This window comes from Palaemon carinicauda, chromosome 1, assembly GCF_036898095.1.
Source record: "Palaemon carinicauda isolate YSFRI2023 chromosome 1, ASM3689809v2, whole genome shotgun sequence".
Taxonomy (NCBI): domain Eukaryota; kingdom Metazoa; phylum Arthropoda; class Malacostraca; order Decapoda; family Palaemonidae; genus Palaemon; species Palaemon carinicauda.
Genome location: NC_090725.1, coordinates 2,964,813 through 2,980,503, shown reverse-complemented (window position 1 = coordinate 2,980,503; position 15,691 = coordinate 2,964,813). Strand labels below are relative to the sequence as shown.

Genomic DNA, 15,691 nt, shown 5'->3' with positions numbered 1-15,691 from the left:
AGGCCAATAAAAAACCTCCAATATTTGAAACTACATAAAGATAGTGAGAAAATTCCAATGGTGAAAGGAGTTAGACATGGAGACCCCAAAATGATTTATTCATTGCAGTTCAGAAATGCAATTGACAGAGCCCTGGAAGTTCATAAAACCTCCTTACACAGAAAAAAAAGGCAGCACCATCAACTGCCTATTCTAATTTCCTCACCCGTAAGAAAAAAGAAGACGCGGGTAGGACTTGCCCAGAAGAAATGTAAGTTACATTTGACGATGACAAAGAGGATACTGCACCTTTGGAAGAGTTGTAATGCTTTTCTTTTCTGTGCAGAACATTAAGATTATCATCTACATCACCTACATTGTTCAGTACATTACAGCTAATCCTCATTATCATCAATCAAGTTTTACTACCTTCACTGGTGTGTATTCAAAATTTAATTTCTTCTTTAATGCATCAGGATGTGTCTATAGTAAGACTAAGTTCGGATTTAAACAGTTTTTAATAGTGGTTTATGTGTGTAGGCCGAATTTATAAAGAATTAAATATAGGAAAATAAAAAAATATAAATTATAAAAAACAATTGAAAAAATATATACAGTAAAGTACTACGTTTACTTGGCAAATTTTGACGTATCGCAAATTTTTTTCTTGGAACGTACTGCCTGCGATAGTCGAAGGATTACTGTAGGCTACAGTATTTTGTAATTGCTATGATTGTACTTATAATAAAATCACCAATATAAAATCCTTTAAATACTGTACTTACAGAAAGGCTATTAAGAGCATACAAAACTGATGCAAGTTTCAGATTTGTACTGATGAAAGTAGTGGGCATCTGTGGGCCCCGGTGTGTCAGAGCGTGACGAAGTTCTCTTGCAGCCTCCGCTAATCTTCCCTGATATATCAAGACATCTGTTCTGAATACTCGTAACCACCACCAACGGTCCGTGCCCAGAGTCTCCAGTAAACGAACAAATTCTAAAGAGTTAACAATAATCAACAGTCAAGTTTACTGGCACTGTACAGTTTAATAATGTAGTGTATACAATACATGTAATCAAATGTAAAGGTAATATAAAAAATAAATATCAAAGGTTCCAAAAGACAGCATACATTTTATTTTAAAATTTCAAAGCTAATTATTTCAATACTTTCCATGCATTCACTTCTATTAATTTTCTGATAAAGAGCTACAGCCAAACAAACATAAAAATTTATGACAAGACATATAAAAACTCGTTCCTACCAGAAAAAACAGCTGGTGAATAGCAGTTGTTTGAACATTTTGATTTTGATTTCTCTTTCTTTTGAAAATGCAACTGTATAGAAACTACAGTCACTTTGAGTGGTGAAGTAGGTACAAATTTACATGATTTCTATTGAGCTATTGAAATAATAGATTTTTGTTTAAAAATCAATACCCGTGCCTGGAATTAATTAGCTGCATACCACATTGCACTGGTAGGAAGGTCAAAGGTGCATATTCAAAATAAACAAGAATAAAACAAACTAACAGATAAATTTAAACTTTTCAAAAACTTCATCTAACTTTGACTCAAATTACATATAAATACACACACACAATATTATATATATATATATATATATATATATATATATATATATATATATATATATATATATATATATATATATATATATATACTGTATATATATATATATACAGTATTTAAATTTACTTTGTTAATTTAATAGTATGTTATGTCTTAACATATTACTATTAGTAGTCAGACTTGCAAGTGAACAATACACACTACCACCTAAACATGACAAAACTGATCAGCTTTAGGCGACATTTCAACAGAAATATTTTATTCCAAGCAAATCATATGATAAGCCACGTCATCAGCATATGAAATACGAAATTGCTTTAGAGTGCTTACTCCAATGAAATAAGGGATATTAGGATCCAGGCTACCATCTGCTTAGCAATATGATTATCATAACCCTTTTACCCCCGGGCTATTTGGAAATTTCCAACCCTTAACTCCCAAGGGGTTATTTTTATCCCATTACATTTTGCTGTATACTTTTTTAAATTGCTCTAACAGGCTTAATTTTTCACATAGAGAGGTCATGTTGGTCTCATTATCTTGGAAAATGCCTGAATTTTCTCCAAAAAATTAACAAAAATATGAAAAAAAAAATTTTTATAGCATTTTTTTGCAAGGACGTACCGGTACGTCCATGGGGGTAAAGGGATGGCTTTTGTGAAACGTACCAGTACGTCCTTTGGGGGTAAAAGAGTTAAAGAGCAGCTATTATTGCGGGAAGGAAATGGTTTCACAGCAGAGGGGTCTAACGTAAATAACGAACCTGTGGCTCTATGACAAGATATCAAATCTGTTATGTGCTGTGCACCATCTGAACCCTTACTGGATGAATTACTAGACCTCTAGATCCAACTTAAAAAAATGTTATTTTCCTTAGTAAAATAAATTTTTGAATATACTTACCCGATGATCATATAGCTGTCAGCTCTGCTGCCCGACAGAAAAAACCTACGGGCGGAATACGCCAGCGATCGCTATACAGGTGGGGGTGTACATCAACAGCGCCATCTGTCAAGTAGGTACTCAAGTACTCGATGTCAACATAGAACCAATTTTCTCCTCTGTCCACTGGGTCTCTATTGGGGAGGAAGGGTGGGTCCTTTAATTTATGATCATCGGGTAAGTATATTCAAAAATTTATTTTACTAAGGAAAATAACATTTTTCAATATTAAACTTACCCGATGATCATATAGCTGATTCACACCCAGGGGGGTGGGTAGAGACCAGCATTACATGTTGACATTATTATGAGCTAAGTATTCCGTATTTCATTTTAGCAGTTATTCAAAATAACAAGCATAAAATAAATAAGTACCTGGTAAGGAAGACGACTTGAACAATTACTCTGCCTTTTTAAGTACGTCTTCCTTACTGAGCCTCGCGATCCTCATAGGATGCTGAGCGACTCCTAGGAGCTGAAGTATGAAGGGTTGCAACCCATACTAAAGGTCCTCATCAAAACCTCTAATCTAGGCGCTTCTCAAGAAATGACTTTGACCACCCGCCAAATCAAGTAGGATGCGAAAGGCTTCTTAGCCTTCCGGACAACCCAAAAATATTTCAAGAGAAAGATTAAAAAGGTTCTGGAATTAGGGAATTGTAGTGGTGGAGCCCCCACCACTACTGCACTCGTTGCTACGAATGGTCCCAGAGTGTAGCAGTTCTCGTAAAGAGACTGGACATTCTTAAGATAAAAGACGCGAACACTGATTCGCTTTTCCAATAGGTTGCGTCGAATATACTTTGCAGAGATCTATTTTGTTTAAAGGCTACGGAAGTTGCGACAGCTCTAACTTCGTGTGTCCTTACCTTCAGCCAAGCTTGGTCTTCCTCATTCAGAAGGGAATGAGCTTCTCGTAATAACAGTCTGATAAAATAGGATAAAGAATTCTCTGACATAGGCAAAGATGGATTCTTAATTGAACACCATAAAGCTTCAGACGGGCCTCGTAAAGGTTTTTAAAAAAGAACTTAAGAGCTCTTACAGGACATAATACTCTTTCTAGTTCATTTCCAACCATACGATAAGTTTGGAATATCGAACGATATTGGTCAAGGCCGAGAGGGCAGCTCGTGTTTGGCTAGAAAACCAAGTTGTAGAACATGTAGCCGTTTCGGATGAGAATCCGATGTTCTTGCTGAAGGCATGAATCTCACTGACTCTTTTAGCTGTGGTTAAGCATATCAGGAAAAGAGTCTTAAAGGTGAGATCTTTCAGGGAGGCTGATTGAAGCGGTTCGAACCTGTCTGACATAAGGAATCTTAGAACCACGTCTAAATTCCAACCAGGTGTAACCAAACGACGCTCCTTCGTGGTCTCAAAAGACTTACGGAGGTCCTGTAGATCTTTATTGTTGGAAAGATCTAAGCCTCTGTGATGGAAGACTGATGCCAACATGCTTCTGTAACCCTTGATAGTGGGAGCTGAAAGAGATCGTTCTTTCCTCAGATATAAGAGGAAGTCAGCTATTTGAGTTACAGAGGTACTGGTCGAGGATACGGATACTGACTTGCACCAGTTTCGGAAGATTTCCCACTTCGATTGGTAGACTCTAAGGGTGGATGTTCTCCTTGCTCTAGCAATCGCTCTGGTTGCCTCCTTCGAAAAACCTCTAGTTCTCGAGAGTCTTTCGATAGTCTGAAGGCAGTCAGACGAAGAGCGTGGAGGCCTTGGAGTACCTTCTTTACGCGTGGCAGACGTAGCAGGTCCACCCTTAGGGGAAGTGTTCTGGGAACGTCTACTAGCCATCGAAGTACCTCGGTGAGTTATTCTCTCGCAGGCCAGAGGGAAGCAACTAGCGTCAACTTTGTCCCTTCGTGAGAGGCGAACTTCTGCAGTACCTTGTTGATAATCTAGAACGGAGGGAATGCATATAGATCTAGATGTGACCAATCTAGTAGAAAGGCATCTATATGAACTACTGCTGGGTCCGGGATAGGTGAGCAAAGTATTGGGAGCCTCTTGGTCATCGAGGTTGCAAAGAGATCTATGGTTGGCTGGCCCCAGGTGGCCCAAAGTCTCTTGCATACATCCTTGTGGAGGGTCCAATCTGTTGGAATTATTTGTCCCTTCCTACTGAGACAATCTGCTATGACATTCAAGTTGCCTTGGATGAACCTCGTTACTAGTGAAAAGTCTAGACCTGTTGAACAGGTGAGGAGGTCTCTTGCGAACTCGTACCATGTCAGAGAGTAGGTCCCTCCTTGCTTGGAGATGTACGTCAAAGCAGGGTGTTGTCCGTGTTCACCTCCACCACTTTGCCTTGAAGGAGAGACCTGAAGCTTTTCCAGGTCAGACGTACTGCCAGTAGCTTCTTGCAGTTGAAATGCATTGTCCTTTGACTCGAGTTCCATAATCCCGAGCATTCCCTACCGCCTAATGTCGCACCCCAGCCTACGTCCGATGCGTCCGAGAAGAGAACGTGGTTGGGAGTCTGAACAGTCAGGGGAAGACCCTTTCAAAGGTTGATAAAGTCCTTTCACCAAGTCAGACCAGACTTTATCTTTCCGGAAACCGGGATCGAGACCGCTTCTAGCGTCTTGTCCTTTTCCAGTGAAAAGCTAGATGATACAGAAGAGGACGGAGGTGTAGTCTTCCAAGTGACACAAAATGAACCACGGATGACAGTGTCCTAACCAGACTCATCCACAGCCTGACAGGGCAGCGTTCCTTCTTCAGCATCTTCTGGATGGATAGCAGGGCTGGGGGTTGATCGTCTTGTTCAGCAATGTCCTCATCAGAGGGTTCCTCATCCGAAACTGATGAGGAAACGGCAACGGAGTGGGCAACGTCTGACTTGCTGAATCCGGTCGCACTGGTGGATGCGTGACGGAGCCGGACACAATATCATGGTACTGCAGCACAGTCTGTGAACTGTCAACCATGGGGACGCGAGGAAGTACAGCGTCAACCCGAAACTGTCTAGACTGTCTGGGTTGTGCAGTCAACCCCCTACCGGGTTGCTGAGGTTGCCGCACTGCGTCACAACAAGTCACCTCTGCTGGTTGTTGAACGTCTTCCTAGTGACACACTGAACGTCCACAACCACCTCCGAGAGTCGCTTAACGTCAACATGCGACTGGCAACCCACACTGGGTCGCATCGGTGGAGGAACCACCTCAACTGGCGGACGCGAGTAGGATACCTCAGCGTCAACAGGGCGCACAACCAACCGGTAGGAAAGTTGTTGGCCAGAAGGTTCTTCTCCGTAAAAAATCCTCTATCAAGGACACAAGCTTGGACTGCATGTCTTGCAACAAAGCCCATTAGGGTCTATGGGAGCAGGTGTGGCAACAGACGGGGTTAGCGACTGAAGCGGAACCATTTACCATCCCTGGAAGCCTTGTTATGCTTTAATTAAAGTCCATAGGAGGCTAAGCAGCTTAAGGCTCCTCTCCAAATGACAAAGTCCTCAAAGGAATATCAGTAGGAGGGAGAACAGCACTTTCTCATCTACAGGAACCATGTCCGAGAAAAGCTAGGTTATCTCAGTGAGGTTCTCACTGGTGCATAAGCAGCAGACCAGAAGGCAACGTTATGTAACTGCTTGATAGTCTGTGAACTGTCAAAAACTGAACTGTCAACCACAACAGGGCGTGAGGACATACAGCACTGGTGCATTAGTAGCAGACCAAAAGGCAACGTCATGTAACTGCTTGACAGTCTGTGAGCTGGCAACAACCAAAGATGTGTGGGAAAGCCTCAACTCCTGACTGACTAGTCTGCTGCGGGTGAGTGGCGGTAACCACAGTGGGTTGCGGAGGCTGACACACCGTGTCAAAACACGGCAGCTTGTGGTAGCTCACGCACGGCAACGGAGTGCTCCGTGTGTCTGTGGGAGTCAGCATGCGTCTGGCAGGGTCGACTGCGCATGGGTGGAGGAGCTCTCACAACAAGAGTGTGGGAGCAGGCAGCCATGCTGGGCGCACAACCGTGGCAGGTTGTATGCAAACGGGTGCATCGTCAACCTTCTCCGCAGTCGGAGTGTGGGAGCAGGCAACAACCAAAGCGGAGTGGTGGTGCGTGGTGGGGACTGCCGTGGGTTGCGGAAACTAACGCATCGCGTCAAAACACGGCAGCTTGACTCCACCTTCCCACTGCTGATGCGGTAGCTCACGCATGTTAACGGAGGGTGCCGCACGTCGGCTAACGTCAACATGCGTCTGGCAGGGTCGATTGCGCATCGGAGGTGGAGCTCTCCGCAGCCGGAGTGTGGGAGCAGGCAGCCTCAGCGTGAGCTGGGCGCAGAACCGTGGCAGGTTGTAGGCTAACGGGAGCAGTGTCAACCTTCTCCGCACGAAACTCCTGCATAACCGCAGCTAACTGAGTCTGCATAGACTGCAGTAAAGACCACTTAGGGTCTACAAAAACGGCAACAGACGGAGCTACTGTCCGTTGTGACTGAGGGTCTAAAACAGCTGGTGCGGCAACAGACGGAGTTACTGCCTGTTGCGGTACCACCTTGCCTCTCTTGGGAGGTGTGCAGTCGTCGGATGACTGCAGCGAGTCCGAACTGACCCAGTGGCTACACCTAGGCCGTTGGACTTGCGCGGAAGGGACCGACTTGCACTTAAAAAGCTGCAAGATGTGGTCCATGGTTTCTTACGAGAAACCTCTTCCGCAGACGAGGAATAAATGGGCTCTCTCGTCTTTGTGTGGGTGGGGCGATCTTGGGTAGATACGCCCGAAACCACGGAGGGAAAAACGTCTGTTCGTTGATCAAGGCCTGTGGAACCCATAAGTCGTTCGACATTACTTCTCCCCTGGGCTTGGGAGCTTGTAAGAGGTCCCGGACTAGGTGAACGACTGGCACGAACAGACGAACCCTCGGACGCAACACTGTAACACTTTGCGCATATCACTTTATCACTTTTGATTTTCTGTTTTGCACTTATTTCACTGAAATCGAAACTTTAACTGATTTCTACCTGAAACACGCAATCCTATCCTTCATTAAAAGGTAGTAATTGCGAAAACAGTCTTACAATGCAACAGAAAAACATAAATAAAGATAAAGAATTCAGTGGCTGGAAAAGAGACTAAACACTAGATCCAATAAACTACGTTTACAATCTCTCACCGCACAAAGCCTGGGAACAAGAATAAAACCCTAGAAACGTTTTACCTTCTTCCCCTACAGCGACTAGGGAGGAGAGTAAAAAACGAGAACAACGTTACCCGCTTGAACGAAACGTTTATTCTCCTCTCTCTCCCTCCGTCTCTATCTCTCTCTCTCTTCTCTCTTGATTTCGCACCTGAGAGAAGAGCCCAATTATATATCGTTAAAACATGTTATTTGCTAAAGGAAAAAACTGAAAGGTTTTCAAAATAAAAAGTTCCTTTAATTTAGAATTTAAACCATTTAAGCTAAGAAAGAATGAACGAAACGCTAGAATCGGTTTACTCTTACTGCAAAGTGAAACCGTGATACACTCTCTCTCTATCGTAACGATAGAGCGCATGTTGAACGTTCTGAACGTCAACAACTGCGTAGACTAAAAAACTAAACGTTAGTTCATCTTTGAAAACAGTACGAGACTATCAAAGAAAATCTTTCATAAAACATTAAAATTAAAAAAGTATTAAATTCTTTAAAGGTTAAATACGATATAACGGGCTCAATGTTAATTAACTTCGGTTCCAAGTTAGGACCGCCTACTATTAGGAAAGGTCGCATATAAACAAACATAAAAATTTATTTTTTATAAGTTTATAATAAAGGGATTTTGACGTAGGAAAAATCTATTTCTGGGCGAGGGACCTGTGCCGCCCAGTGAATAAGCTCCTATTAGCACTTATTCTTAGGTAATTTACTGCTAAATATACCAGAGAAAAAATGTAAAGGAGTGCTAGGTTAACTAGCTCGCTCACCTATTGGTGTCGGTATAGAATTGGGCGTATAATCCAGAGGTCCCGCACTATTTAGATTCATCCACGACAAAGACCCCAATAGAGGAGAGCCGTTCAACCTCACTCGGCACCACCAACTCTGCATCCGCTCAGAACCCAACTCCTTAGCACCCAAAGTTTGGGGACTCCAAGGGAGAGGAGCTGGGAGGGTTCACTGGGCGGCACAGGTCCCTCGCCCAGAAATAGATTTTTCCTACGTCAAAATCCCTTTTCTGGGCTTGAACCTGTGCCGGCCAGTGAATATATACAAGAGAAATGTCACCAAACTTGCAAAATAAAGGAAAAAACATAAGCATAAGGAAATACAAGTTGCTTTAATCAGAGATGAGTGCCAAAAACAGCTATAAGGGTATCTTAAAAAGAACATAAATCCACTTGGTAGAACAATTGACAAAAAAGGTAAGGTATAATAATGCTGTGAGTGATGATATATACAGATACTCAGGAGTCAAAAATTTACAAATATAATAATAGTAATCAGGTGCGAAACCAACGAATACAAATAGGGTATAAATGAGGCAGGTAAGGGGGAGAGATAAAATGACAAGGAATTAACATGTGAGTTACCTGGGGGTAACTACGCTCCCTGCAGCTACTGTAGGAAATTTAAGGGCTTCCAAATGTTTAAGGTAGTGTTTCTTGAACACTGAGGGTGACTTCCACCCTGTATACCTGGAAAGATCCGTAAAATTCATGTGGTGAAAAAAGTTCACCGAAGTAGCAACCGCTCTGATATCATGTGCAAGAGGAAAAGAGTCAGGGCTAGCTTGTTTAATAAAATACAAAATTTGTTGCCTGATCCCTTTAATGGTAATGGTACCGCCTTGTTTTCTAACGAATAGAGGCCCCGAGGAGTTAGAGGAGGTCCGGGATAAATAAGACCTAAGAGTAGTAACAGGGCACAGAGACGGATCTTGCGTGAGGGGAACAATATTCCAGGAGGACCATCTGTTCTGAGGGTCTTCGTTCTTAGCTAAAAAGAATTTGTTAGGTGAAAGAAGGACCTCTCCCGAAGGAAGGAACTCAATATGACCCGGGTCTCTTAACAAAGCTGCCAGTTCAGAAATTCTTGCCCCGGAAGCCAAACTCACCAGGAAAAGTGTTTTCCTGAGAAGGGGAATGTAATCATAAGAACTGTTAATGGTATCAGAAGCCAATTTGAGTACATCATTAAGGAACCAGGTAACCGGGGTAGGACGAGTAACCGGTTTCAGTCTGGCACAGGCTTTCGGAATTGAAGCTAACAAAGAGTCGGTTAAGTCTATGTTAAAACCCACTAGGAAGATCTTTTTCAAGGCAGATTTAATAGTGGTGATAGTATTGGCTGCCAGACCTGATTCTAATAAAGTTCTAAAGAAAGTGACTGTAAGGTTCAAGTTCATACAGTGTACGTCTGAGTCTATCAAAAATTTAGCCAACTTTTTAACCGCAGAATCATATTGGCGGATGGTGGAATCCCGTTTATCTGATTCTAAGAACAGAGTGTTTTGAGGATCGATATTGGCACCATGCATGGCCGCAAACTTCATGAAGTCCATAAAGTTAGGGCGCTCTGAATGTTTGAGAAAGCGTACACAACGCGTGTTTGTACTATCTGAGACAGAACCGGATTGGGTATCGGGTGAGGATGTAGTCTCAACTCTCGCAGGAGAGGGTACCAATTGCTCTTGGGCCAGTTGGGTGCGACCAAGGCTACTCGTCCCTTGAAGGATCTCAGCTTGTCTAGGACTTTCAGTAAAAGATTCACCGGGGGAAAGAGATAAATCCTTTCCCAGATGTCCCAATTCTGTGACATGGCGTCTGTGGCGTAGGCCTGAGGGTCTAGATTGGGAGCCACATATACTCTCAATTTGTGGTTGGACTCTGTGGCGAAGATGTCCACTTGGAGACCCGGAACCCGAGAGAGAATCCACCGGAATGACTTTAGATCGAGTGACCATTCCGATTCTAGAGGGGAGGTCCGGGACAAGGCGTCTGCCACTACGTTCCGGACTCCCGCCAGGTGGACAGCTGAAAGATGCCAACGGTTCGAGGCTGCTAGGGAGAATATGGCTACTAGAACATGGTTCAGAGGCCCTGATTTTGATCCGCCTCTGTTGAGGCAGCGGACCACCACTTCGCTGTCGAGAACCAGACGAAGGTGTTGTCTCTTGGGTGGAGCGAGACGTTTCAGGGTTAGAAGAACTGCCATGGCCTCCAGCACATTAATGTGAAATTGGCGGAATAAAGGAGACCAAAGACCTTGAACTTTCCTGAGCTGAGAATAGCCTCCCCAACCTGATAGGGATGCGTCCGTGTGAATGATTAACTTCGGAGGCGGAAATCGAAGGGGAACTGACTTTGACAGATTGTTGGCCCTTGTCCAAGGTAGAAGTCTTTCCCGGAGAATGGGAGGAAGGCGGACTTTCCTGTCCCGGAGCTTCTGGTTCGCTCTCGAACGCCAGACACGATTGATATCTTTCAATTTTGCCTTCAGAAGTAGATCCGTCACTGAAGAAAATTGAAGGGACCCTAGGATCCTCTCTTGGAGTCGTCTGGAACTTACTTTGTCTTTGAGAAAGCGTTTGGTGTTCATTGCAATCTCTAACCTCTTGGGTTTGGGAAGACACAGAGTGTGAGATATAAGATCCCATTGCAGACCGAGCCATTGGAACTTTGATTTCGGAAGAAGACGGGACTTCTTGAAGTTGATCTGGAAGCCTAGAGATTGAAGGTATTGGATGACTCTGTGAGTGGCTTTTAGGCAATTTTGGGAGGTGTCTGACCAAATGAGCCAGTCGTCCAGATAGGCTACTACTTGAATCCCTTGATTTCTGAGTTCCTGAACAGCAACTTCTGCTAACTTTGTGAAGATCCTTGGGGCGATGTTGAGCCCGAAAGGCATCACCTTGAAGGAGTAATTTTTGTCCCCTAGGCGGAAGCCTAGATACGGACGGAAGTGTCTCGCTATCGGGACGTGATAATAGGCGTCTGTAAGATCGATAGAGGTGGTGACGGCCCCACGGGGAAGTAAGGTCCGCACCTGCGAGACGGTAAGCATGCGAAACTTGTCCCATTGAATGGACAAGTTGAGAAGGGATAGGTCTAGAATCACTCTTCTCTTGTCCGAATCCTTCTTCGGGACACTGAACAGCCGACCCTGAAACTTCAGGTGTTTCGTTTCTTGTATGGCGTTCTTTTGTAACAGGTCCTGGACAAATTCGACTAGGTCCGGAGTGGAATGTTGATGAAATCTGTTCGGAGGAGGAGGTCCTTGAATCCAACTCCACCCCAGTCCCTTGGAGATGATACTGAAAGCCCAGGGACTGAACCTCCATTTGTTGCGGAAGGCATAAAGCCTCCCCCCTACCCGCTGCACCTCAGTATTGGCTTGAGGAGTTGCCTCCACGTCCGCCTCGGAAGTTCTTTCCCTTGCGAAAGAATCTACCTCTACCTCTGTTCTGGTTTGAACCACGGTGGTAGCCTCTACCTCTGTTATAACTCTGGGAAGAGCCTTGAGCCTCATAAGACTGGTTAAAGGCTGGAGAGGTGGTGGAGGCACCGGGAAGCTGGCTCTTAGGGAGCAGAACGGTGACATAGTCGTCCGATGAAGGAGCCTGAGAGGTGGAAGGCTGTGCAGGAGCAGCAGGAGATGGAGGAAGAGGCTGACGGAAAACGGACGAACTACTCTGCTGTTGCCGGAACTGGGTGGAGGTATACGGGCGGAGCTTCTTCCTACCCCGGGCTTGGTAATTTGCGGGATCATATTTCCGCTTAGGAGTCAAACCCCAACGGGCTTTAAGGCTCTGATTAACTCTAGTAGCCTCTGCCAAGACTTCCTCCACAAGATCCTCAGGGAAAAGATTTGAACCCCAGCAAGAGGACCGGATAAGTTTATTCGGCTCGTGCCTAATGGTCGCCTCAGCCAGGACGTGTTTGCGGCACCTACGTTTAGCAATAGCAAAGTCATATAAATCGAAATATAATGACTGCAAAGTAGCCTTATTGAGAGACTTAAAGATACTCTCAGTATCATAAGTTAAGGCTATCGACTCCGTAGACGTGGCCAAGTTCAAAGTTCGACCAACACGTAGGCGGGAATCATACTCCTGTTTAATAAGGGATTCCGGGAGACGGGGAAGCCGTTCACTAAACATAACTGAAGCACAGTCCGCTGTTAGTTTGCCAGAAGTAAAAGTGGTATGGACATTGTCCCAACACTCATTACCTGAAGGAAGAAGGAGGGAGATCGGATCCACCTCTCGGATGGGAGGCAAGGGCTTCTCCTCCAGAGCATATTGGAAAGCAAGCTCTGCAACCTTATTGATGCATGGAGTCACGGTGTTCTTGTCCATTAAGAACATTGTGAAAGAACTTTTATAAGGCGTCAACATGGTATTGGTGCAACCAATATCATTCAGAAACCTAGCCCAAACAGATTGGGCTTGTTCTTTTGGGAAAATGACAGTCTCTTTGGGGACCTTATCCAGCCGAACCAGAGCTTCCTCGGTAAGCCTGGCATAACCATGAAATGGAAATGCGAGACCAGGAGGAAAGAATTCAAAATCCTCTAGAGGACGAGTACCAAGACCTTCCAATGTTAACATCCCGTCTGAGAATGGGGAATGAAGAGCCATGCGCCAAGGGTTATTCTTGGTAAACGGCGGAAGCTTAGAGGCATCCGGGATGAGAGAGCTTTGAACTCGCTCCGGAGCACCTTGCTCTAATGCCCCAAGTCTCTGACCAATGTTAGAGAACATCGTGTCCATCTTGGCCTGCATTTCCGACACAATCTTAGATTGCATCTCCGACACAATGCGAAGCATGGCTGATTCGGAAAGGCCCGGGCTAGGAGCAGAAGTGGCGGATTGTACTCCCGGGTCGTGAGACTTAGGGGAGGAGCCGGAAGCCTTAGATGACGGGTTTGTATTTGACTTGGAACTATGGGAAGCCTTGTGGGGCTTACGAGCTTTTGGCAAAGTTCTAGATATAGACTTATCTTTGGGGGGAACCGGGTGTGATCGATGAGACGAATCACGGTCCCCAGAAAAACCATGGAAAGAAGAGAGATCAGATGAAGAAGAAAGAGCGGGGCTGAGGATAGGAATCTCAGCGCCGGTAACACCTGCCTCACTTACCACCCTACCTGCATCCGGATCATCCAACAACATAGGTTCAACATCCAGGTTCATGGAAGCAACATTGTCTTCCAGATCTCCGGGGGCATCCAACGGATCTTGTTCCTGGTCGATGAATCCCGCTATAGTGGCATCAATGTCGGCAATGATGGGTGCCGCAACATGCTTAGCCACAGCGGCTGAAGACTTGGCATTAGGGTAGATCATGGCACAGTAGTCTTCAGATAGGACGTAAGGCTGTTTAGATTTCACGTTTCGGGCAAATCCCCCAACCCACACTTTCAGTGTGGCCCGAGCCGCAGTCTTCTGCTCCGGGGATGCCTGAAATAATAGTGGGAATTACAGACAGGAAGATTCCCGGCGGTCCTTCAAGACCATAGAAATCTTACTAAATAGTGTATGTATACCAAAAAAGGTAAAATAATTAGAAAGACAACATAGCCAACGGGACTCACCGAATCAGATCCGAGGGTGGTGATGAGGTCAAAACAGACCATACAGTTATCAGGGTGCCAGACCACGATGTCCTCCAGCTGAACTCCGCAGAGGGCGTGAGACCTACATACGGTATGGCCACAAGGCTGATGAAGAACAGCCGCACAGGCCGTCGTCTGACAATGCACCATCTATAAAAAGAATAGTATATGAGAAACTGTAATTCTCTTAAGTAGGGGCGGGTCCGGAGGACCCGGGACTAAACATAAGTCTAACTTAAGACTAGAGCTTAACTGTAATACTCTTTAAGTAGGGGCGGGTCCGGAGGACCCGGGCCTAAACATAAGTCTAACTTAAGACTAGAGTATAGCTATCCATTCCGGTCGAGCCGGGATCATAAAGAAGGATGCAACAAAGAATTAAGACACATGGTGTCTGATTTCCCGGAGCGAGGTTAAGCCCCGGGCCGGGAAATAAAAGTACATCCATAAACCAATACATATAGGAACTCCGGGATAGTGATCTGTCATATATAATCATATATAATCATAGGAACTGTTATAAATTAAGAGGGGGGCGGAACTGTAGATAAGAACCGCCAACAGAACCCGGAGGGTTTCGTATAACATAATAAAAGTGTGATAGGTGAATATAAAATAGGGTGCACCGGGATCCTACTCTGTTGACCGGTGGCCAACCCGTCTAGACAGAGACGAAACCGCCGGGACACCCGGAGGACAAAGTCCATAAACACTAAACTACCCCCTCTAAAAGGAGGGAAGGCAACGGTCCCCTAGGGGAGGGGGGAGAGAAGCCTAGCCACCAACCTAGCGAGAGGGGGAGCTTGGGGGAGGATCACGTGATACGGAGCAGCAGGGCTACCAACTGACGATCCCCAAACACTACCAAAACAGATCATACGGAGTAATAAGCACAAATATTCATTATAAAAGTAATAGCGTTGAAAAATATATAAATATACACATAAAAAATTTGGGCAAGGCATGCAACATAATAAATAAATCCCAAAGGACAACAACCTGATGGCTTAAATAATAAAAATTGCCGCTCAGTAACGAAGGTCGGCAAGCCATCTACGATACGTAACTTGATATCGGCCCTAAATATGAACCACAAGGGTTCTAAACGCTAAATAATGAATATCCACAATAAAACATATAAAATTTAAACTAATAATAAAAATAATACACTTAGTAACACCGCGAGTGAAACTAAAAGCTCTCAAAACAGGAGTACCAACTGTAAGCGGAATCGAGCAAGACCGAGATGAACGAAGAGAATAAACTCCTATAATTTAAATATTAAACGATCTAGATTGCTCAAAACACAGCAAAGCATAGCTTGGTACTTAACTTAGACGGTGTCTCCTAGGAAACCGATGAAGAAGCCATAATCCAGTGAAAAATAAGGCAAAACATGAGAGCACAAAAAAAGCGGGTTACACACAGGCGTGCTAAAAAGGAGTTGGGTTCTGAGCGGATGCAGAGTTGGTGGTGCCGAGTGAGGTTGAACGGCTCTCCTCTATTGGGGTCTTTGTCGTGGATGAATCTAAATAGTGCGGGACCTCTGGATTATACGCCCAATTCTATACCGACACCAATAGGTGAGCGAGCTAGTTAACCTAGCACTCCTTT

The 15,691-nt window shown here is 44.6% G+C and overlaps 1 protein-coding gene across 1 annotated transcript in view; it reads right to left on the bottom strand.

Moving 5' to 3' along the window:
• IntS10 (integrator complex subunit 10) overlaps positions 1-15,691 on the bottom strand; it is a 124,804-nt gene that overhangs the window by 35,696 nt on the left and 73,417 nt on the right. Inside the window, exon 10 of the mRNA XM_068379564.1 lies at positions 765-976. Within this exon, the coding sequence (XP_068235665.1) occupies positions 765-976 (212 nt within the window). The remainder of the gene's footprint in view (positions 1-764; positions 977-15,691) is intronic.